Source organism: Chiloscyllium plagiosum, chromosome 1, assembly GCF_004010195.1.
Source record: "Chiloscyllium plagiosum isolate BGI_BamShark_2017 chromosome 1, ASM401019v2, whole genome shotgun sequence".
Classification (NCBI taxonomy): Eukaryota; Metazoa; Chordata; class Chondrichthyes; order Orectolobiformes; family Hemiscylliidae; genus Chiloscyllium; species Chiloscyllium plagiosum.
The window spans coordinates 57617639-57643386 of NC_057710.1; the positions used below are offsets into that span (position 1 = coordinate 57617639).

At 41.5% G+C, this 25748-nt stretch overlaps 1 protein-coding gene across 2 annotated transcripts in view; it reads left to right on the forward strand.

Annotated features, from left to right (window-relative positions):
* ca9 (carbonic anhydrase IX) overlaps positions 1-25748 on the forward strand; it is a 108065-nt gene that overhangs the window by 4706 nt on the left and 77611 nt on the right. For both annotated transcript variants that reach the window (XM_043687227.1, XM_043687237.1), the window contains exon 2: positions 23455-23484. In XM_043687227.1, the coding sequence (XP_043543162.1) occupies positions 23455-23484 (30 nt within the window). The remainder of the gene's footprint in view (positions 1-23454; positions 23485-25748) is intronic.

Here is a 25748-nt window from a genome sequence, read left to right on the forward strand (position 1 = left end):
CCCTCCCCCAAGTCCTTCCTCCCTACCTTTTATCTTAGCCTGCTTGGCACACTCTCCTCATTCCTGAAGAAGGGCTCATGCCCGAAACGTCGATTCTCCTGCTCCTTGGATGCTGCCTGACCTGCTGCGCTTTTCCAGCAACACATTTTCAGCTCTGATCTCCAGCATCTGCAGTCCTCACTTTCTCCTAAAATAGGAGAAAGTCAGCATGGTTTCATCCAGGGGAGGTCATGCCTGACAAATCTGTTAGAGTTCTTTGAGGAAGTAATAAGCAAGTTAGACAAAGGAGAGCCAATAGATGTTATCTACTTGGACTTCCAGAAGGCCTTTGACAAGGTGCTGTACAGGCAGTTGCTGAGTAAGATAAGGACCTATGGTTTCAGAGGCAAGGTGCTAGCATGGATAGAGGCTTGGCTGTCTGGCAGAAGGTAGAAAGTGGGAATAAATGGGTTCCTCTCAAGATGGCAATCAGTGACTAGAGGTGTTCCACAAGGCTCAATGTTGGAACCATAACTTTTTACTTCATACATTAATGATCTGGATGAAGGAACTGAGGGTATCCTGACTATATTTGCAGACGATACAAAGATAGGTGAAGGGGCAGGTAGTATCGAGGAGGCAGGGAGGCTGCAGAAGGATTTGGAGAGGTTAGGAGAGTTGACAAAGAAGTGGCAGATGGAGTACAACGTGGAAAAGTGTGAGGTCATGCACTTTGGTAGGAAGAATAAAGTGTAGACTATTTTCTAAATAGGGAGAAAATTCAGAAATCTGAAGTGCCAAGGATTTGGAAGTCCTAGTCCAGGATTCTCTTAAGGTTAGCTCTTGGTTGAGTCGATAGTTAGGAAATACGATGTTGGTATTTATTTGAGAGGACTTGAATATAAAAGCAAGGATGTACTTCTGAGGCTCTATAAGGCTCTGGTCAGGCCACATTTGGAGTATTATGTGCAGTTTTGGGCCCCATATCTCAGGAAGGATCTACTGCCCCCGAATCAGGTCCAGAGGATGTTCACAAGAATTATCTCAGGAATGAAAGGCTTATCATATGAGGAATATTTGAGGACTCTGGATCTATACCAAATGGAGGTTAAAAGGATGCTGGGGGATTGAATTGAAATTTTCAGAATACTGAAAGGCTTGGATAGAATGGCCATTGGAAAAATGTTTCCATTGGTGGGAGAGAGTAGGACCCGAGGGCACAGCCTTAGAGTAAAGGGAAAACCCTTTAGAATGGAGACAAGGAGAAAATTCTACAGCCAGAGCGTGCTGAATCTCTGGGATTCATTGCCTCAGAAGGCTGTGGAGGCCAGGTCATTGAGTATATTTAAGACAGAGATAGGGGTTCAAAGGTTACAGGGAGAAGGCAGGAGAATGGGGTTGAGAAACACATGAGTCATGATAGAATGGCAGAGCAAATTCGATGGGCCAAATGGCCTAATTTCTGTCCCTATGTCTTATGGTTTTCCTATGGTGCCAGAATGGGAAGCTGACTGAGTATTTGCATAAGTTCTGAATGATAAAACCTCCTGTACCTCACACAAGTGACGTTAGAATGGTTTGCTGGTTGCTTCTGCATGTGCAGGGCTGACTTCCACCTGGAGTTAAAAATGGGCTTTATCCAATTGATGCAAATTAGAATAAATCATGACCCGTAATAATTAAAGGCAATGCCAACCATGCATTGACCCACCAATTAACTGAATCAATTATAAAATAACAGCAGAAAATGCTGAAACAAAAACAGGTGTTGATGGAATAGCTCAGCAGGTCTGGCAGCATATATGGAGAGAAATCGCTCTATGTTTCGGGTCCAATGACCCTTCTTCTGATCTAATAGAAAAGACTGGATTCGCTCAGGAGGCTGCCTTCATCTGTGGCAACAGGAAAGCAAATGTTTAAAATTGGAAATGCCTCTAAGCAAAGTGAGGAAACGGGGGGACCAGAGGATACATTATGATGCCTTGTGGTATTTTTGGGTTGATGGTGCAAAAAGTGATGGTCGATTACTTCAAAAACAATGTCTGGTCGAGGTGTAACTGGAATGTGTAGAGTCACCACCAAGCATTGCTAGGGGCTCAGTGCTGACTCTGGAAAGCTGTAAAATGCCCATTTAAAAGATCTTGTGTTGAGATTATTAGAGCAGTTTAGAAAACCATGTTCAGACACATCAGACTAGTAGTGGAGTGAAGAATAAAAATGATGGGCTATTGGATGCTTTGGTCATTGCTTGAGGACTGAATGAGTGACTGCTTGACAGAACATCTCCAATGTGCATTTATGCCTGCTGCTAAACCATGCTCAACCAAATCTTGTGCTTGGACTCAAATCATGCTATTATAAAGTGCGCCTGACATAAAATATACAACAACATTGAGATTATGCTTGGTTTCCCCCCAGAGTAGAGTTAGCTCCGAATGCAGTATTGTAAGTTAAAAGACCGAGAACTCAACCACCGTTTATTTGGAAGGACTAGTTGGCACCTCGAATGCTGAGAGGGAAGGACGTAAAAGAGCAGATGCTGCACCTCCTGTGTTTCCACGGAAGGATGCAATGGGGAGGTGTAGATAGGTTTGGGGGAATGATAATAGCAGACATGTGGGAAACGGAACAGAAATAGTTGAGGGCCCTATGGTGAGGATAATCCTCTGTTAAGAAAAGGGAAGGTTTAGTATAGTAAACTGCACGACCAAAACAATTGGGAGAATGGAGTATAGTCCTTTTTGGGAAGCCAGACAGGAGGAACATTGGAAAATGAGAAAGGAAACCAAGCATAATCTCAATGTTGCTGTATATTTTATGCCAGGCGCACTTTATAATAGCATGATTTGAGTCCAAGCACAAGATTTGGTTGAGCATGGTTTAGCAGCAGGCATAAAAGCTATATTTTAGGAACAAATTTTGACTTAATGGAGATGAGAGATGAGGAAAGGCAAAGATGTTTAGGCAAGGAATTCCAGGGTTTAGTGCCTCAGCAGCTGGTCAACACGAAAGCCATTTGCCATATGCCAAGACCTCTGGTTCTGCAATTAATGGTTCAGTTTTTTAAACTTCTCACGCAGAAGCAGGCTTATAAGCAACATGGTCTGGATATTTTAAAAAGGCTTAACAGGCAGGAGAAAGTATGTGAAGTGTCATATCTCAGATTCAGTCAGACCCTTTGGATTGATTACAGAATGTGGCCCTACAGCTGCATAAACATTTCAGTGTTTTTGTCTTTTCTAATGGGAAGTGATGCAAAGGAATAAGAAAGAAGGAAGAGAAGCAAAATAGATACCTAAAGAAAGAATGAAAGACTGGTGAACCTGTCTCAGGATAGTCGAAAGCATCCCATCACTCTGTATCTCTTTAGTAGCCTCGTTAAGAAATAATATGTAAAGTACGATTTTCTCTTTTGGGGAGAGGAAGTTTATCACTTAGATTTTGTCACTTGTGAAGTATGAAGTTTTCAACAGTAACTTGATATAGTTGTATTCTACAGTAGCCATTATTATTCATCAACAGTAGAATTAAAATCATATTTCAAGGATCCTGATTTAAGATTTTCAGGCATTGATCAATTCAAGCAAGACTTCATCAAAAACAATAGATCTTCCTGTTTTGTTTCATCCATGGGTATCTGGCTGTGTTCTGCGGGAATAAACAGCTATCACTTGACCTGTTGACTTTAACAGATGGAACAGATGTACTACTAAGACTTTATAAAGCTCTGGTTAGGCCCCATTTGGAGTACTGTGTCCAGTTTTGGTCCCCACACCTCAGGAAGGACATACTGGCACTGGAACATGTCCAGCGGAGATTCACACGGATGATCCCTGGAATGACAGGTCTAACATATGAGGAACGGCTGAGGATACTGGGATTGTATTCGTTGGAGTTTAGAAGATTAAGGGGAGACTTAATAGAGACGTACAAAATAATACATGGCTTGGAAAAGGTGGATGCTAGGAAATTGTTTCAGTTAAACGAGGAGACTAGGACCCGTGGACACAGCCTTAGAATTAGAGGGGGTCATTTCAGAACAGAAATGCGGAGACATTTCTTCAGCCAGAGAGTGGTGGGCCTGTGGAATTCATTGCCACGGAGTGCAGTGGAAGCCGGGACGCTAAATGTCTTCAAGGCCGAGATTGATAGATTCTTGTTGTCTCGAGGAATTAAGGGCTACGGGGAGAACGCTGGTAAGTGGAGCTGAAATGCGCATCAGCCATGATTGAATGGCGGAGTGGACTCGATGGGCCGAATGGCCTTACTTCCACTCCTATGTCTTATGGTCTTATGGTCTTATGGACCAAAGCAGACTGTTCACATAATTGTCTTCTTTCTGCATTCTATGGTTTTATGGCTAGCATTCGCAAAACTATGCACATGAAGTGACAAGAATACAGAACATGCTACCACGTGGAGAGGTTGATGTGATTGGGCACCAATTCATCCAGGATGTCTCTTGATGAAATGAGAGGGAGAAGGGGTTACAGAAGAAGTCGTTGGAGAAGGAAGGGTGGAATTATTCACTCGGGGCTTTGCAAAGCCCCTGTCCATGGCCTTGTGAGCTGACAGAGCTTCATGGTGGCAGGCTACGCAAAGCCCCCTCCCCTACTGCCAGCCCCACCTCCATACCAACAGTCGCCATGGCAACAAGGCCATAGTGCAGCTGTAGGCCTCCTTGAGGAGGTGCTCCCTCCTCTACAATAGTGGTCTGGGAGCCCTGGCAATTTTGATTTTACCCATTTTATGAATTGGTGCTGAGAATCTTTCTCTTGCCTGCCCACCAAGCTGTCAGTGCCTCAGGGCTACAGAAACTTGTATTACCCCGCCAACATCCAGGCAGGTCAAGTCACCATAATTGCTCAGGGAGTACATCCTCTAACCATTTGTCGGATCATATAAAAATCGGGTGCAGGACCACGTCTGACATTATGTAGTCAGGAATCATATTTGATTCCAAAATTGGGTCTTGGTCTCAAAACAAAAATGCTGCCTCTAAAATTTTATAACATTTAAACCTTCAAAACAGTACCATCAGTCTAACCTCAAACTTGGCACCACATCCACACAATATTTCATGAGTACAGCCTTTTTGGAATGTGAATGCCTTCTAAAATTTTATTACAGAATTATTAGATTAGATTAGATTCCCTACAGTGTGGAAACAGGCCCTTCGGCCCAACAAGTCCACACCGACCCTCCGAAGAGTAACCCACCCAGACCCATTTCCCTCTGACTAACACACCTAACCTATAGGCAATTTAGCATGGCCAATTCACCTGACCTGCACATCCTTTGGACTGTGGGAGGAAACCGGAGCACCCGGAGGAAACCCACGCAGACACGGGGAGAATGTGCAAACTCCACACAGACAGTTGCCTACCGGAAGCAGTATACTTGCTTAGAATTTGTTCAATGAATCTTTGTCAACAAGCAATGAGGTCTGTCTCAAGATTACCCATGTAATCACACCCAATATTCTTGTGGGGGAAGCCTGGAATGAGGGAAAGGTGCTTTGGGATAGCATGGTGGCTCAGTGGTCAGCACTGCTGCCTCGCTTCACCAGGAGCCTGAGTTCGATTCCACCCTCGGGTGACTCTATGTGGAGTTCGCATATTCTCCCCGTGTCTGGGTGGGTTTCCTCCAAATGCTCTGGTTTACACCCACAGTCCAACGATGTGGAGCTTAGGTTGATTGGCCACACTAGATTACCCTGTAGTGCTGGAGGATGTGCAGGCTAGGTGGGTTAGCATGGAAAATACAGGGTTACAGGGATAGGGTGGGTCTGAGTGGGATGCTCTTCAGAGAGTTGGTGCGGACATGATAGGCCATACAGCCTGTTTCCACACTGTATAGGGATTCTATGATGCTGAGTGGTGTCCTCCAGTTGGGAAAGTAAAACATACAATAGTTTCGCTGTTACTTTCTGAAAAATCTAAAGGAGAAATCATGCTCAAAAGTATCTCCCCAAATATCACCACAAAATAATTAACACGCATATTAAGAACAAGTTTTAAAGTCTCAGGAGTTGATTGAATAGCTGATAGTGCTATTACTGTTGCTGAGCATTATTCCTTTGTTATCTTTTAACCATGCTGTCAAATGTAAAATTTACATACATCACAACAAAGGGTAAAGAACACTTTTACTGAATTAGAAACCTGTTACTGAATATTGGGACTTAATCATCTTCAAAATGCATCTGGTATTTCTTGATATATAAAACTGTAAAGTTGTAGATAATTGCCAATTCTGCACTATTGGATTCTGGGCAATACTGCCCTTGAAGGTGGTGGTGAACTGCCTCATTGAATTGAAGTCCATCGGGTGTAGGTAAATCCACATGCTTTTAGGGAAGGATTCTGATCCAGTGACAATGAGGAGTGGCAATAGAATGCTGAGTGGCTTGGACAGGAATCAGCTGGTGATGCTGTTATGAATATGCTGCCCTTATCCTTGCAGAGGATATGGGTTTGGAAGGTGTGTTTGGGAGGTGGGGGGGAACTGTGATGAGTTGCTGTGGTATAACTTGCAGATGATAAGGACTACTGGTACTTTGCATTGGTAAAGCAGTGATTGTTGAAAGTGGCTGGTGGAATGCCACTGTGGACTGCTTTGTCTTGGATAGTATTGAATTGTGTTATTGAAGCCGTAAATGAACTGCATTCTACTGCATTCCTGAATTATGCTTTATGAATAATGGTCAGCGACTGGCAACTGAGATGAGTTTTTAATGTAACTATTATGCTTAATCATAAAACTTAGAACATAGAACATTACAGCGCAGTACAGGACCTTCAGCCCTCGATATTGCGCTGACCTGCGGTACCAATCTGAAGCCCATCTAACCTACACTATTCCATTTTCATCCATGTGTCTATACAATGACCATTTAAATGGCCTTAATGTCGATGAGTCTACCACTGTTGCAGGCAGGACATTCCATGCCCCCATTACTCTCCATGTAAAGAAACTACCTCTGACATCTGTCCTGTATCTATCACCCCTCAATTTAAAGCTATGTGTCTTCGTGTTAGCCATCACCATCTGAGGGAAAAGGCTCTCAATGTCCATCCTATCAAACACGCTGATTATCTTATATGGCTCAATTAAGTCACCTCTCAACCTTCTTCTCTTTAACGAAAACAGCCTCAAGTCCCTCAGCCTTTCTTCATAGGACCTTCCCTCCATACCAAGCAACATCCTAGTAAATAGGTGAAAGTGAGGACTGCAAATGCTGGAGATTAGAATCGAGAATGTGAAGCTGGAAAAGCACAGCAGGTCAGGCAGCATCCGAGGAGCTGGAGAATCGACATTTCAGGCAAAAGTCCTTCATCAGGAGCATCTTAGTAAATCTCCTCTGAACCTTTCCAAAGCGTCCACATCCTTCCTATAATGCAGTGACCAGAACTGTGAAGAAAGTATTTATTGCATGGGGTAGAATACATTCTGGTCTAAAAAAATTGCCCTGTGTCTAAGCATCAGCATACTTTTTTCCCCTTTGGCAGGATTTAATTTTTCATTTCACATTTTTATGGAATTAGGAAGCTGGGTGTGTAATTCAGTCTAGTGCAAATAGAGAAGGCACAGAAATTGGCAATTAGTTTGCAATAGACAATGACTAACAGATAAAAACAATGACTGCAGATGCTGGAAACCAGATTCTGGATTAGTGGTGCTGGAAGAGCACAGCAGTTCAGGCAGCATCCAAGGAGCAGTAAAATCGATGTTTCGGGCAAAAGCCCTTGGGAAAAAAGTATACTTAGACACAGGGCAATTTTTTAGACCAGAATGTATTCTACTCCATGCAATAAATACTTTCTTCACAGTTCTGGTCACCGCATTATAGGAAGGATGTGGACGCTTTGGAAAGGTTCAGAGGAGATTTACTAAGATGCTCCTGATGAAGGACTTTTGCCTGAAACATCGATTCTCCAGCTCCTTGGATGCTGCCTGAACTGCTGTGCTCTTCCAGCACCACTAATCCAGAATGACTAACAGATAATAGATCACTTGTCCTTTGATTTTCATTGGGAACAGATAGTCTCTATGCTTGCTTGTAGTGTGATCCATGCAGACCATTAGGAATTGTCCTCATACAAGAATCTAATGAGTGAGTAAAACATATGTCAATTCAAGTGCATCAAAACTGTAGAGAAAGAATGTCTTTTTATTGCATTTTCATGGCATCATGCCATCATAAAATGTTTGCAAATCAATGATTTACTTTAAAAGCAGTCTGTGTTGAAATGCAAGGCAACTAAAACAGCTCCAAATTTTCTCAAAACAACATCTCACAAGAAACAATGAAGTTAAGTGAGCAGATAACCTGTTTTAGTTTGTTGATTTAAAGGATAAATATTAGCAAGGCAACTTAGCTTTTCTTCAAATTGCAACTTAGAATTTCTTTTTTTGATATCCATCTGTTAGTTGAGATTGCACGTGTTTTTTTTATGGGGAGGGAGTGGAATGTGGTTGGGTAGTGGTGAAAAAAATGACAGCAAAAGTAATTGCATTGGATTGGCTGTCCAATGAGTTCCCATCTCTGACTTTTTTTTTCAAACTAAAGCATTCAAATTGGTGACTGCAATCTACCCATAAGTAGCTGGAATTCAGTTTAAGGCCAATTTAGAGGCAGTTTAACCTCCAGCCCCCAACGTGAGGGAAGGTGAGAGCAACAGGCCTCTGACCATCTGGAGACAAATGCTTGCAATCGTTTGCTCATCACTCACTGAGAGAGAGAGAGAAAGGGCATGAGGAACTGGCTGCCAGACCCATCAGTAGTGTAGTACCTCTGCCTGTGCCTCTTCTCCTTTCACCTTAGCAGCATGTATCATTCACACTGGGTCACCCAGACACTCTGCTTTGGCCCTGCCCCTGTTCTCAGACCATTCCAGTTCCCAAGCACTTGTCGAAACGGCTTCTTTATTTGCATCTTCTAGGGGAGATCATTCCCAATATCGTGTTGTATTCAAATTCTGTTTGTGAATTGAAAAGGAAAGTTCAGCCCAATTGTCTCTGTTTAACACCTCACCAAAAGGCGTAATCTCCAACCTCACCAAAAGGCGTAATCTCCAACCTCACCAAAAGGCGTAATCTCCAATAGTGCAACATTTCCTCAGCATTGCTCTGAAATGTCAGTCTGGATTATATGCTTGGATTTCAAGAGTAGGACTTCAAACTACTGCTTTGAGGTGGGTGTGTCACCCCTGAGCCAACACATACCTTTTGAACCTGAAGTAGACCTATGAAAACTCAGGTATAGTTTTCTAATTAAATTCAATACTCTATCAATCACAAACGCCAACCTTCCATCTAAAGAATCCTTCTACCAGGCCTGCTGTCAAGGAAAGGCCACCAGCATTCTTAAAGATCCATCCCACCCTGGCAATGCTTTTCTTCAACCTCTACCATCGGGGAGAAGGTACAGAAGCCTGAACACACACACCGGCCGGTTTCGTAACAGTTTCTACCCTGCTGTTGTTAGAATACTGAATGGACACACAAACTCTTAACATTCACCTGTACCTGTGTTTTCGTTTTTGCCGCTGTTTACCTATTATTTACTGTCTATGCTACTTAACTCTGTGATCTGCATGTATTGCTCACAAGACAAAGCTTTTCACTGTGCCTTGGTACACGTGACAATAAATTCAATTCAATTCATTTCAATCCAGTCAAGTAAGGGAATATTATGGTTGTTTAGCCACTGCTTAGCATTGTAAAATTGAGATTGCATTATGAAGTACTTCATTATGAAATTGTTTAGTTTCCTAGATTTGACAAGAGATTAAAGTGTTAATGTCTTTATTAAAATATGTATAGAGAAATTACAATCTTGTGCCTTGAAGGTATGTTTTACCAATAGCTCACAGCAAACTTTCAACATAATGTTGACAAAAAGATGGTAGTCAGGAAAGTACTAGCACATAAAAGTAAGCCATTAATATTCATATTTGAACAATTTGTTCTACACAGATTAATTCTGATAAACTCTGCACATTGTTGGCATTCATGTAGCCAGTGGTGAGAGCGCTAAGAAATTCCCAGCTATGCAATGGATTCAGAAATCCAAATGGCCATATCCAGAACCATTTGTTCAAAATTTCTCCAGTGTTGTTCAGCTGCATTTATGGTAGTAAACCTTTTGCTAATATACCAAGACTTGCGTCATTAAGGATTGTTGCACATGGTTGATGTGAATCATGATACTGATCAAAATGGGCTACAATTATTAACTTATTTTCATGGACCATTAATAATCTGTTTTCAACTATTACTATAAAAGCTTAAAAATCATTCTTTAAATGTATTAACTGGAGTGAGGAACAAAATAACCAGCATAGAAAATCAACATGAGTGACTTTTGCACCAGTTCAATAGTATAGTTGTTGCAAATACTTTGAGAATTAATCTCCAAACATTATTGTACTTCAATGACATCAATCAATTGTCTGAAAGGAACATTCAATAACACTAATTCAAAAAATGGAATTCAAAAATCAATCTGCCTGGTTTAGATTTAAATAACTTATAGTTAACTTCCAGATTTTAGAGAATGCATCTCATTGATTAATTCTCTATGGTACACATCTATCAATCAAAGTAAAAAATTGCACAGCACCAGGTTATAGACCAACAGGTTTATTTGGAAGCACTGCTTTTGGAGCACTGCTCCTTCTGAAAGCTAGTGCTTCCAAATAAACCTGTTGGACTACAACCTGGTGTTGTGTGATTTTTAACTTTGTCCCCCCGAGTCCAACACCGGTACCTCCAAGTCATCTAAAAATCAGTCTACTTGACAACCAATAAGCACTCTCTTCTCATACAGTACGAAATGTTATTTTCCCCAATGACTTTGATATCTTTTGTGCCACTTCAAAAGTATCCATTTTAACCCTTAGTAAGTATAATTTAGCAAGTTAGCTTGGGATGGCACAGTGGCTCAGTGGTTAGTGCTGCTGCCTCACAGTACTAGTGTCCCAGGTTCAATTCCAGCCTTGGGCAACTGTCTGTGTGGAGTCTGCACATTCTCCCTGTGTCTGTGTGGGTTTCCTCCCACAGTCTAAAGATGTGCAGGTTAGGTGAATTGGCCATGCTAAATTGACCATACTGTTAGGTGCATTAGTGAGAGGAAAATGGGTCTGGGTGGGTTACTCTTCAGAGAGTTGGTGTGGACTTGTTGGGCCGAAGGGCCTGTTTCCATACTGTAGGGCAACTAATAACACCATCAGCTAAGTGCACTTTTATACACAATCGGGCATTTGTTCAGCTTCTGATTTAGATCTAACTTGGAAGTTAATCTGTATGTCAGAACTTGGTGACCAATTCTGTGCTCCATTTGATTTATCTCTGCAAAGAAGTCTTCCTGCCAGTACTGGGATGATGCCATATCTGAATGTGATCGTAATCTTTTGAGAAAACAACATATCTCATTTCTCAGCTGCTGTACTTTGCTAATGCCTTAGACAGTTTAGACATTACCTTGAAGGTAAAATGGAAGATTCCTGTGCTTCACAGCTTTTTACAACTTCTCTGTATGAATTCCATTGCTTGCAGCTTTAATAAACAGTTCCTCCATTAATCATAGTTTTACTGAATAGTTCTTGTACCTCATGGTTTAAGTGAATGATTCTTACCTTTTCATGGCAGCTTTAATAAAGGATCACTCATTTTCCAAAGCCTGAATTGTCTCCCAAATTTTCTATTCCAGTTATGGCAGGTCTGCTTAAGCTTTTAATCTGCCTAACTTTGCATAAAATCTAAAGAACCAGGCAATTTTCTGGGGACTTTGGTTCAAATCCAACCAAATGGTGAAATTTGAATTTTTAAAATCTAATGATCACCACGAAACCATTGTTGCAGCATTTACATCAACCTTTTCCTAGTTACAAACTATTCTGAAGAATGGTCATTGGACCTGAAGCATTGATTCATTTTCACTTGACTATGCTGAATATCTGCTGCAATTTCTGTTTTTAGTTTCACGAGACATTTTTGTAGAAGGTCATCTGGTTCACTAAAGTCCATTAAAAAAGAATTTCTGCCATCTAGTCTAGTCCCACAGCAATATGATTGACTCCTAACTGCCCTCTGAAATGGCCTAGCAAGCCACTCAGTGGTATAAACTGCTTAAAACATTTCAAAAAGGAATTAAAGCAGATGCAACAGCCAACAATGAGGAAGACACCAGAAATGACTTTGACAAATACAGTTCTGTTGACCCACTAAAGCCTCTTTACTAACTTCTGGGGGCTTGAGCCAAAGTTGGGAGAGCTGTCTCTCAGGCTAGTCAAGTAACAGTACAACAGTCATACTCTTGGAATCAAACCAGAGAAACATTGCCTGAGATACTGCCATCACCTGGATATGCCCTGTCCCACTGGTGAGTGACACTGGGAGTGTACAGTCAGAAGGAAGTTATCCTAGGAGTCATCAACATCAAGTCCAAACCCCTTTTAAATGTAATGGCTTAAGGTCCTTTACAAGTGGGGGTGGGTGGGGGCACAGGGGTCAGGTACGTCCTGTTGTTTATAGTGTACCATTCTCCCATGGCTGATGAATTCATAGTCCTCCATGCATGAAGCACTGAGGATGACAAAGGCATAGAATGGACTTTGGGTGGGGATTTCAACGTCCACTACAAAGAGTGGCTTGGCACCACTACAACTGACTGAGCTGGTCAAGCTGCTTGACTGGGTGTATCACAAACGGTGAGGGAATCTGAGGGAAAAATATACTTGGCCTCAGCTTTACTGATCCACCTGCCACACTGAATCTATCCATGACAGCATCAGTACGAATGACCACAGCACAGGCTTCATGGAGATGAGGTTCTGTCTCCACTTTAAGAATGTTTTCCATGTTGTGTAGCACACCACCATGCTAAACAGGATAAATTTCAAACAGATTGAGCAACTCCAGACTGGGCTTCCATGAGGCGCCAGGGCCATCAATAGCAGTAGAATTGTACTTAAACACAATCTGAAATCTTATGGTCCAGCATATCTACCACACTATTATTACCAACAAACCAAAGAATCCACACAGTGGGGAAACAGGACCTTTGGTCCAATAAGTTCACAGTGACGCTCGGAAAAGTAACCCACCCAGACCCATTCCCCTACCCTCTATTTACCCTTAACTAATGTACCTAACCAAACATTTCTCAATGCTATGGGCAATTTAGCACATTTTTAGATAGTGGGAGGAAACCCATGCAGACGTGGGGAAACTGTGCAAACTTCACACAGATAGTCACTTGAGGTTGGAATCAAACTCAGGTCCTTGGTGCTGTGAGGCAGCAGTGCTAGCCACTGAGCCACCGTGCTGTTCCATGCTTCAATGGAAAATGTAGGAGGGTATGTCACTCCAGGTAAACCCAAATGTGAGGTAGGGTGAAGCTATAAAATAAACAACTGTGCGCCAAGCAGTAAGTCCGGAGTGGTAGAGAGAGAGCAAAGCAATTCCACAATCAATCTGATCTGGTGTGCTGCCACTGGTAAGGGATGTGAATGATGGTGAGACCACTTCAATGGCCAATTAATTACGGTCTCTTCCCACCATTGTTGCCTCTGTATCACTGGCACTTGGGCCCTCTGCTGTGTGGTGAGAGCCCCTCTGTGACCTGTGGCAATGCCAACCTGCCAACCCTCCATATTAACAATGACTTTCTGCCCATAACCACCAATATCAGCCAGCCCCACATCCAGCCTTTGTTGGGTCCTGCCTGACTGCCCCTTGTCTGGTGGTGAGACTGACATTCATCAATGTGTGTCTATCTGCTGGGTCCAGGCCAAATTTTTGTGGCACCACTGGGATTGCACTTGCCCAGCAACATTTGGAGGTGGCCTCTCATCCCATTTTTAAAAGGACAAGAGGCTTGACACAACTCTTTCGCCGCAGGTTGGGGAGGTGACATTGGCACAAAGGTCATTGGAGAGGCTGGAACAGTGTTGTCTGGCTGCCCTGAGAAAATGCAGCCCTTTGACTGACATTTACAGCCAGACAACATTGCCCATTGCTCACAAAACTCGACTGTTCCTCAACTCTGAAACAAAATCATCAAGTTCTTCATTTAATATCTTATGTGCCATTCAATTTTCCAGAATGTCATTGAACTGCTGTCTAACTGAAGCCTGGCACAGCTTTCATGGCAGCTTAAAGTGGATGAGTATTGATTTCTTATAAAGGAGAGAATAGGAATGTTCCCTAGTTTCATCGAGCATGCGGCCCTTCAGATTCCAGCTGGTCACTAGAAGCTGAACAATGTTCTGGTAAACATAGTATTGGTGCAGTCAATGTTGTTACCTTGAATGCAGGAACCAATTATGCTCAAAATCCTAGAAGCAGTCTTGAGGCAATGCCTAAGTTCTGCTTTTGGGCTCAACCATACAATATTTGAAATTTTTTTACATTCATTCAGTGTCAGCATCGCTGGCTAGGCCAGCATTTATTGCCCAACTCTTATTATTCAGAGGGTAGTTAGGAGTCAACCACATTGCTATGGGTAACGGGTAGGCTAGACCAGGTGAGGATGGCAGGTTCCTTCCCTAAAGGACATTACTGAATCAGATGGGCGAGAGATCCATCAACAGAGCCAAGATGATTCCAAGTGTAAAAGACTGGTTGCAAGCATTAAGGTACTGGGGTGTAGAGTTCACAAGGAGGTCACCTGAAGTCTGTGACATGAAGGCAGTGGGAGTAGCAATTTTTAGCTTATGGGAAGTGGGATTTAAATAGGTTTAATTCTCTATAAATAGAAGAAAGACAGACTAAAATCAACCCAGTGCATCACAGTCTACATGTTGATTAAAAATAACTGGAAGGGATCTGAACTTGTGATTAACACGACAAATTTTGGATATGAAGCCATACAGTATACAAAGTTGTTCCTCACCCACATTTTGTCTGCAATTGGAAAAATCATAGAGACAATTGGAAAATTACTGCTGAGATTTACCCCTCGTGACTACACTCTGAAAACAGCAGTTAAACATGAAGCAAGCACATCATGTTGTGTAACTTCGGGCACAGATCATCGCTACAAGGCCAATAAAAACACTGCCTATTGTGATCACAAGCAAAGGTTAGGACCAAGTCTAACAGGTAAGGTGCAAACACATTTTTAAAATAAAAGAATTCACAGGAAAGTTTCTATACAGGTCTTTCCAGTGGAAGGTGTAATGGACACATGGACTATTAATTCTGATCAATCTCCTGTGGTCTTGCATGAGAATATGGCAGGCACTGTCTTTTGGTGAATATTTGACAGGATTGATGGGGCTAGGAGTCTGAGCTATTTTAATGATAGGCTTTCAATCAAGTGGGTTTGGAAAACTATTGAAACTGATGCACCATTCACCAATAGCTTGCTGATGAATGCTTGTGTGGAAAATATCCTCCCACTCTTCCTTAAATCTTTTCTGCAACACACTTTTTATCCTCATCACATCTGTGATGTAGTAAATTTCATGTAAATTGTGACGCTGTAATTGATCACATGACTCCAACATCAATAAAGTAAAGTCCCCATTGTCCTACTACACTGTAGGGCTGTTCTCTTATCAGAGAGAGGTGATTGGTGGTGGTTTAACCTGAGGGTCACCAATGCCTCAGGTGAGGGGAAGAGGTTTAGAAGGAGAATTGAGCCCATGCTGTCGGCATCATCCTGTGTAACAAATCAGCCAACTAAGCTAACCAACCCCATGCAGCATCAGTAAGAGAAGACTGGAATGAAAATGTGAGCATCTGAGAACCTATCGTGAAGAAATATAAATGAAGTAGTGCAACTGTATATGGGTGTTGAAGCTTTATTTACTGATAAGGAGCAAGGAGCTTCAAGATAAAGCAATATTTTCTGTCACCTCATCCTCCCTTTATCTCCTTCCTTTCCTAACACTACTTCTTTCCCACCATTACCAAACCCACCTTTCAACCACCAACTTACTTCCTATATTTTGCCCTCCTCAGCTCATCTCACAATCAACTCCCCAATCATTCTTTTCAAGCCCTCCATCCCCCAACTCAAAATATCTGCTGTCTCTTTCTCTCGCAAAGGATATCTCCCCATTAATCTCTTTCTCTCCCTTTAGCTTCTCTTAGCCTGATTCCTCCAAAGAATCTTGACCAAGCAGTGGAGGTTCAAGCTGACAGTGGAGATAACAGACAAAGTGAGATTCAATATTATTATGTACGCTCATGTGGAATCAAAAAGCTAGTAAGTTAAGCAGAATTTGCTCAAGACTTTGCTGAGGCTATGATTACAATACTGGCTGCAAATAAACCAGTTTATTGACCGTACAATACTTGCAGTTTTGTGCAGCTACCAAAGATCAGTTTTAATCCAGAACCTTTCACTAGAAGTCAGAGGCAATAATATTTTTTCTAACAAAGTGTAAAAGGATAATAATAAAGCTATTCTGAGGTCTGGACCTCCCAAATGAAATGAATGGCCTCTTATTGTGGTGTGACCTCAACAATTCTATGAAATGGATAATACTTGTGCACAAATCAAAGCTGTTTTCCTGACTGTAGGTTTTTTATTTAAAAATAAGAGTATATTAAACAAAAGTGCAGTGAAGTCTGCTTAAGGCAAAAGAGACCAATCATAGTTTCCATGCAATCCACTTCAGTTCACCTGTTTGAACCCTCTAGGTCAGTTTAATGTATTGTGCCCTCAGTGTGGATTTATTTGTGTGCATTTGAAATACGTTATTGTAAGTCCTATGGGGCATGCATTTTCCACCCATTAAAATTCATGAATGTAAATTTGCGCAAGATATACTGAACACAATGTCATATCAGGAGTGCAAATTTGCAAAGCCGTTAATGTTGTATGAATTATCCAGCATATTTCCATAGCTGTCAATTTACTAAAGCTATCAGATCTGGCTATTTAGAAATATTATTGATGAAGTACTTATTTCTTCTTATACTTTCTTGATGCTATCAGAATCCTTCTGATGCCTTGTAATGTACACAGCATACTCTCTGTCAAGGATCTGATATCTGACATGGTTTGTTTTAGTTTCTGGTTGAATTATCAATTTAATCTTTTTTTTAATGTGGTCACATTCATTCCACATATATTCTTTGGTATTTCAATCAAACATGCCAGCAAAAGTTTATTTACGCATCTGATTTGGAGCAAACAATATTAAAGATGTATGTTTCAAAGTCTCCTTGATCTCTTTCATGTGGCACTATGGTGATTTTATAATGACAAATTTCATTATTTTCAGTTATGCTCTCATTGTTTCCGATATATCTGCATCAAGCCAATGTAGTTATCCCAGCATACTGTCATGGTGAGATTTGAACAACTGGTGAGCTCAAATCCCACCATGGCAGTTTAAGAATTTTACTTAAGTTAGGGACCTTCCTTTGTTTCAAACACCTCTACTTTATACTCAAAACTCTCTACCTACCTTTATTTAAGCTAATATTATACTTTAAAAACTGTTTTAAAAACAAAAGACTCTGCAGATATCTTTTAGTCATTGGCTGTTTCCGTTAGGACCATATCATGTTTTGAACTCCACAGACTGAGAGTGTGTGTGTGTGTGAAAACAATTATTCTCATGATGATTCAGGTTGCTGTGGGAGAAGTGTGAAGATTCTATTTAGCAGAGGTTGCAGATGTGATGTGTACACAAATAGAATCCAAAAAACCGCCTGACGATTTTTATAATGTCTCCCATCTCCATCGGCTAATGACTTGTGACTCCTCGCAATACTTGGAGAAAACACTGATATCAAGAAACAGTTGGAGGTACTGGATACTCAAGGCTGTGGGGCCCTAACAACATTCCAACAACTGAACTGAAGACTTGTGCTTCAGAACTTGCCACTCCCTCAGCCAAGCTGTTCCAGTACAGTTACAAACTGACATTTGCACTACGATGTGGAAAAGTGCCCAACTGCCCTGACCATAAAAAACAGGACAATCCCAACCCGGCCAATTACCGCCCCAACTATCTACCCTTAATCATCAGTAAAAAGATGGAATGTGTCATCAAAAATGCTTTCAAGCAGCACCTGTTCAGCACTAGCCTGCTCAGTGACGCCCTATTTGGGTTCCACCAGGGCCACTCAGCTCCTGACCTCATTACAGCCTTGGATTAAGCATGGACAAAAGAGTTGAATTGGAAGTGATTACACCATATGTCATGGCAGGATTCAAACCGGGGTCCTCAGAATATTACCTGGGTCTCTGGATTAAAAATACCACTAGACTATCACCCCGCTGTGTAATCCAGTTGAAACCTAGAAGATCTTGGTGACTGGAAAAATTGTATATCTGGAGGATATTTCTACTGTAAAGGAGACTAAATCTTGAGGACATAGTTTTACAATAAAATATTTCCCTTTTTAAGATGGATGAGCAGAATTTTTTTGTTGTTTTTAGCTTGAGCAATTCTCTTCTCCAGAGCTTAGTGGCAGCAGTGCCTTTAATTCCCTTACAAGGCTGAGTTACATTTCTGGTAGACAAGGGAGTTTGGTGGGGGGAGAGCAGACAGAAAAGTGAAGTTGGGACCACAGATTAGCTGTGATCTTTTATTAAATGGCGGAAGTATCTCAAAGAGCCAGATGTTTACGTCTGCTTCTACATTCTGTTTTGAGCAATAACGATGTTAATGTAATGCTAACCTTGCTGACCCCACATTGCAACTTTGTTTTAACTATTCTTGTTGCAGATGGTACCATGCTCTGAGACTGATCTTTGCTGACCAGATGTGTCCTTTGTAATTCCTTGTGGTCTCTGTGGGTTTATGTGTTTTCTCAGGACCTTGCACTAGGGGCTGAGAACAAAGGTTCATGACATTGCCACACTAGTCTGTTTCTATATGGAGTTACATGGATGTAAGAGTTTTAAAAATATTTTTAGAACTACTTCTCTCAAACTCAAAATAATGCTCGATATAGTTGAACAAAAGATGCACTTGGATAGTCAACATATTAAGTGAGGGGAATTGCACATTGATAAGATAAAAGAAAGATGCTGGAGATCTGGAACTAAAATAAACTTAGCAGATCTGGCAGTATTGGGGAAGAGCAAAATGGAGTTGATATATTGAATTCAATGTCACTTACATTGGTAAGAGACATATTTTCCAAATGTTGAAAATTATTGAAGGAATTGGTGATTTCTTCTCCTTCTGCTTCTACATGAATCAGCAAAAGTATAGATAATCCTGGAGACACACTCAAAATAACTTATTTTGTGCCAAAGTCTACCCCATCAGTTATATCCTCAACTGTAATAAATTTGTCAATGATTTATGTTAAGTAATACTATGCTAATAAGGAACTTGGAAGGAATGCCGACTGGAGTAATGCCACAGATTCTGTTCTGAATGAGGAAGCTTCGATGTCCAATGGAACAAAGTGTGTATTACTATCTGAGTCCACAGCCATCAACATCCTGATGGTTATGATCAGCTAGGAACTAAACTGGGAAGCCATATAAATACTGTAGCTGCACTGCAGGTCCACAGAGGATGAGAATTGTGTAGTAAGTGACTCAATGCCTGACTCCCCAAAGCTCATCAAAATACATAGTGGGAATGTGATGGAATACTCTCCCCTTGTCTAGATGAGCATTGCCCCAAAACCACAAGTGTGATGCCATTCCAGCAAAAGCACCAGTTTGATTGGCACTCCATCCATCACCTTAAACATTCACTCTCTCCTTCACCAAAATGCAGTGACACCAATATATACCATATACAAGATGTACCACTGTAATTTTATCAAGGCTTCTTTCACAGCAATATACAAAACCTGGTGACCCCCTACCACTTAGAAGAGCAACAGAATTCCACCACCTGCAAGTTCCCTTCTAAGCCATGCATCATCTTGAGTTAAATATATACCCTATAACCTCCACAGTCCAAAAACCAATTGCTCAAAATACTAATTTGTCCAGAAATTTCTTGAGCGAACCCTGGCAAGGTACAACATCATTTTTGTGCTTTAGGGAGCAGAACATATAGTATTTGGATAACTAAAATTATGTTAATTACTGCTTTATTGTATTTTATCACTGCTTGATGCTGCAGGTAATCTGTTTTCTGCTTCACAAACGTTTGGTTAGGCATTCTAACATCCTTCCTTCTGTAATCCATACATTTGTAAAATTGCAATGACTAACCCCAAAAATTTCAGACTGGAAAAAGTTGTAGAGGTGACAGTGGTGGGTGAACCCACTGCAGAAATAATCAGGGGATGCAAATTTGCAGAAACTTTACAAGTGGGAGAGACAGCAACTGCTGGTGGAATCACGAGCTGTTTCTCTCCCATCTAAGCCTCACAGTGAATAACAGTGGTGATTGGAGGGGCAGCAAGCAGTTGGGAAGCTAAGTGGCAGTGGTGAGTAGATCATAGGGGTGTGGCAGTGGGTGCTGGAGGGATAGAGAGAGGCTTTGACTGGGCAGAGGCTGCTGTTGTCTTGGGCTGGGGTGAGTGGATGATGAAATTGTCCATCACAGCTGAGGTGGGGGTGTTGGGGGCAGCTAGGTTCCAGGGCTGGTGGGGCTGCTGGCCCTGGGACTGCCCACTAGGGGGCAATTGTCTGGTTCAGAGGGATTCTACTGGTGAATTTTAAGGGGGATAGAGACTGTAAAGGTGGGAGAGGGAGCCTCCAAGGTGGTTTGGAGGGAAGCTACAGAAGTGGTTGGATTGCAGGGGTGAGGGGTAGAAGGAGGCTGCAAATACCCTACCAACAAGGGATTACTACCTTCCTGTAACCAAGGCTAACTGTAAACCAAGAAAACCTGATTTCACTGCGGTAATAAATTCCTTAAAAATGCATGCAAGAATCTCCAGCTCTCTTGCCTATGTTCAGGAACTATAATTTGGAGGGAAGAATGCAGCAATACTTTAGAATAGAAAACACTGTCAATTATTAAATTTTAAATTTGAAACTAGGAGCTGAGATGGAGTAAAAAGTGTAGTCACAACAGGAATGATGTCCTGCAGCTTTATTCAGAAGTGACGCAAGGCATTAGGTGTGATGTCATCAGTCCCCAAAAGGGATGTTCAGGTGATTTTTTTTCTCAGTTTTTTTGTTAATAGAAACTTTTTACTTATTCATGTTGCACTAATTTAATCTGTTGGTGAGAAAATTAGTGCTTTTCTTAGATGTTCTGGCTTTATTTTCAATGGAGGATTCATAATTATTCAAGATATTGATGAATTTTTCCATCTCTGCTTCTGTCTGAGTGCCATTGCCCCATATGTTGAGATGAATAAAGGCATGTTGTGACGAATTACTGAGAATAAAAAAGGGACGCCCAAATACCAAAAAGATGCCCTTGAAACTCAAGAGGATCCATCTTAAAATGATTTTTGCCCCCAGTGCATCAGCATTTGTCCTATGTCACAAAGATCAAAATTGTGGAACTCTAACCCTTACAGCACTGTGTAGGTCCACTTAAACCACCTTCTCCAAAGCATTGCATGACCAACCTCATGATGGCTTTGTTGTGAATGCTTGGTTCAGCTCCAAAACTAATGAAGTGACTCTACCCAGGAACTGATTGTTTACTCAGCTGCAAAGGAACTGTCTTTGCTCTGTTTGACAGCTTTGAGCTTGCAATAACTTGTCTCTCCTTCAAGCTGTTTTCCAATGTCGTTGCGTCCACTTGGACACAAATTAAGAGGAATTAATTGGATTTTAAAAATTTTTCAGTGGGACATCCTCTGGTGGTGTTTGTTTTTTCTACAATATCAAAGGGGCTTTCTTTCAAGGGAATGTTGAAAGGGAATGTTAACTCCTTTCTCCTTAACTCTTCTTGAGCATTTCAAAGTTTGTTTCTGAACATAAAAACTGAAAGAACTGTGGCTGCTGTAAATCAGAACCAAAAACAGAAGTTCCTGGAAAAACTCAGCAGGTCTGGCAGCATCTGTGCAGAGAAATCAGAATTAACATTTTAGATCAGGTGACCCTTCCTCAGAAGGGGGAGAGTTACCGGACCTGTTATGTAAACTCCGATTTCTCTTCACTGATGCTGCGAGACTTGCTGAGCTTTTCCAGCAACGTCTTATTTTGTTTCTGAACATGGTGGGAGGATGCAAGGGATGCACACAAGAGGATGTGGAGGACACATAGGAGATATGAGGAAGATGTAGGCGCATGGGGAAATAAAATGAGATGCAAAGATTATGGAGCTGGCAGAAGATGAGATTTACTGTTCTGGAAGAGCATGAATGGAACTGGGGCAGTGCCCAAATAAACAGACTGGGCCTTTTTACTTCACTGGCTACCTGCATTACAGGCTTGGGAGGTATCAGGCCCCCTCTCAAGCTTGCAGCAACTCCCAGGGGAACAAAATACCTGGTGAGTGAGTTCAATTTTAGAAATCCGGAATGGGACATCAAGAAGCAGCCTGCCCATAATTTCGGAGCGGTGGACAAAGCATTTCAGAATTTATCCTGAATTTCAGAACTATGGACTTCTATCTAGATTTGTTGGGTGTCAGGAACACCTAAATGGATAAAGTTTTTCACAGCACCATGAAAAATTATATCATGAAATATTATCACTTATGGACCATAAAACGTAAATTTTGGTACCACAGAAACCTAGCCATTCCTTTTAATGAAATCAGAAAGACGTTGACCTTGTCATCAACTCTGTTTCTACTTCAAAGTTAGGAATGCAAACTAGGGAACAAATATGCCTTTGGAGTCCTGTGGTCTATTTCTATTTACAGAAACATATTTTCCTAAAGTTTTCATTTATTAGTGCATGGTAAATCCTTTGGGTCAAAAATCCCACAGTGCCAATGCACCACGATTTCCAAAGTTTGGGTTATTTAAACAATTGCATTGGTAGGCCGGGCCTGTAGGGGAGGTCCACCCTGCTGAGAGAACCGTAACTCCAAGTAACTGATCCTTCTACAATTGTTTTCTCTTTGCCTTTCGGATTAGAGGCTTCAATGTAAATCCATGTGGTGACCAGGTCTGCTTTCAGCAGCTGTTGGTCAGAGGATTTTAGGGGAGAATTCACTGCGTAGTCTGTGAGTGACCTCCTGGAGACATCCTGAACATGCCGCATAAATAATGGTATATGGCAGAAATGTTTTCCCCATAAGGTAATTTGAATAGTGTAAAAGGAGCAGAAACTCTCCAATATGAATTTCCTTTGTTTTTGAACTCTGTTGCATTAGGATCATCCCAAAGAGTATCAAACATGCACTTTATGATCAGAATCAATTACATGCACTCAGCAGTAGGTCTTTTTCAAGCCCTAGATGTTTATCCCAAACGATAAACAAAAAGACTAGGACAGTAATAACATTTGTTTTATAGTGTAAAATGGCCTGTTTTGGCCTGATAGGTCTTACCGCTAAATGCTGATAGGACTTTTAAAAATTGCTGTTTGTAACTACTCTTCAAATTTGTTATCTTTCTTGGTAAACAGCTGTTGACATGCTAACAATTCTTTTTCTGTTTTCTTCCCCCAAGGTAAAACGCTTGCCCATTGGAATTATGAAGGTAATCTCAGCTGTCTGGATATGTAATCTGATTCGATGTTAATCTTAACAGTTAAATCAAAGGTTAATAATTGATGGACAGCAGCTGCTTGTTTAACATGAGCTGATGTTGTCTCTTAACTGCATGAGTCAAACAACTAAGCAGCTATACTGGGGAGTTTTCTTTTACTCACTCGTAGGATGTGGGCATCAGTAGCTGCCCAGCATTTATTGCCATTCCCAATTGCCTTTGAGAAGGTGGTGAAGAGCTGACTTCTTGAACCACTGCAGTCCACGTGATGTTATTTGACCCCCAATACATTTGGCAGGAAATTCCTGATATTGACCCATTTCCTGATGGGCCTCTCAATTGGCCTGTAACACCTTGACTGGATGGCACAAAATCCTGTTCAGATTTTTTCCATCAATGTTATGCTTGCTAATGGTAGGAAATTCCCAATGTAAGCTCTGTCTTGCTAAGCCACTTCTGATGTCTGAAATGTTGTTTGTTGTTGTAGAGAAGGTATCTTCATTTAAAAAAAAGTTAGCACCATCAAAACAGGCATGAGGGCATATTTACCACTGGGATGGGAATACGTTGGCTCTGTAGCCTTAATGACAACTCGTGTAAGGTCAGTTTGCAGAGATGTGAAAGTGAAGTGATACTTCAAATAATTCATTTTTGACTTTTTTTTGGCAATGATCAAATCAATAGGGGTATATGTAGACAATAAGGTGATTGACAGTCAAGCTGCTAACTGCCTCGAGTAAGGGGCAGAGACTTTAGGGATCAGGTCGTCTCATCGAGCTCATCTTTCTAACACCACTTTTTGAGTCAGGAATACATGGTATCTTCATCAGAAGAAATGTCCTATCCAACCTTTAAGAATGTTCTAAAATTCAATGAGGTTACCTCATTCTTAGATTCTAGGGAACAGATAAAACAATCTCACCCAACCCCAGGATTAGTCTGGGATGAACCACTGTTGCATTCTTACTGGAGTAGGTAGATTGGGAGACCAAACTATATGCCAGTTAAAAACAAAATACTGTGGATGCTGGAAATCTGAAAAAAAAAACAGAATATGCTGAAGAAACTTGGCAGGTCTTGCAGTATCTTTGGAGAGACAAACAATTAATGTTTTGAGTCCAGTGTGATTCTTCAACAAAACTGTATTCAGTATTGCAGGAATAATCTTACCAAGGCTGTATCTAATTGGAGCAACACATCTTATTTTTGGAGAAAGTGAGGACTGCAGATGCTGTAGATCAGAGCCGAAAAGTGTGGTGCTGGAAAAACACAGCAGGTCAGGCAGCATCTGAGGAGCAGGAGAGTCGATGTTCCGAGCATAAGCTCTTCATCAGATTCTTGATGAAGACCGTATGCTTGAAAGGTCAACTCTCCTGCTCCTCAGATGCTGCCTGACCTGCTGTGTTTTTCCAGCACCACACTTGTTGACATCTTTCATTTTGACCATCATAGTTAGGGTATTGAAGTACAATGTAGTACATACTGCCTTTATTGATGTTGTTTCACCTTCATGGTAGCTTTTGTTGACTTGAAGTTGGACATTCAGGCCCCTTTGAATATCAACACTTCCCAAACCCTCGTTTTTCTGTCAGGCAAGTCAGAAAGTTTCACAAGTTGAGCTATTTGCCTCTGATCAAATTCTAACATTTCATTTGCAGAGCTTTAATAAAAAATCGATTGGCAGTGATTAATAATAAGTAAAAACAATGACTGCAGATGCTGGAAACCAGATTCTGGATTAGTGGTGCTGGAAGAGCACAGCAGTTCAGGCAGCATCCGAGGATCAGTAAAATCGACGTTTCGGGCAAAAGCCCTTCATCCTCCCACTTCTTCCACACCAAAGGGGTAGCCATGGGCACACGTATGGGCCCCAGCTATGTCTGTCTCTTTGTTGGCTATGTAGAACAGTCAATCTTCCCTAATTACACCGGCACCACTCCCCACCTCTTCCTCCGCTACATTGATGACTGCATTGGCGCCACCTCGTGCTCCCGCAAGGAGGTTGAGCAATTCATCAACTTCATCAACAGATTCCACCCTGACCTTAAATTTACCTGGACCATCTCTGACACCTCCCTCCCCTTTCTGGACCTCTCCATCTCAATTAATGACGACCGACTTGACACTGACATGTTTTACAAACCCACCGACTCCCACAGCTACCTGGATTACACCTCTTCCCACCCTACCTCTTGCAAAAATGCCATCCCGTATTCCCAATTCCTCCACCTCCGCCGTATCTGCACCCAGGAGGA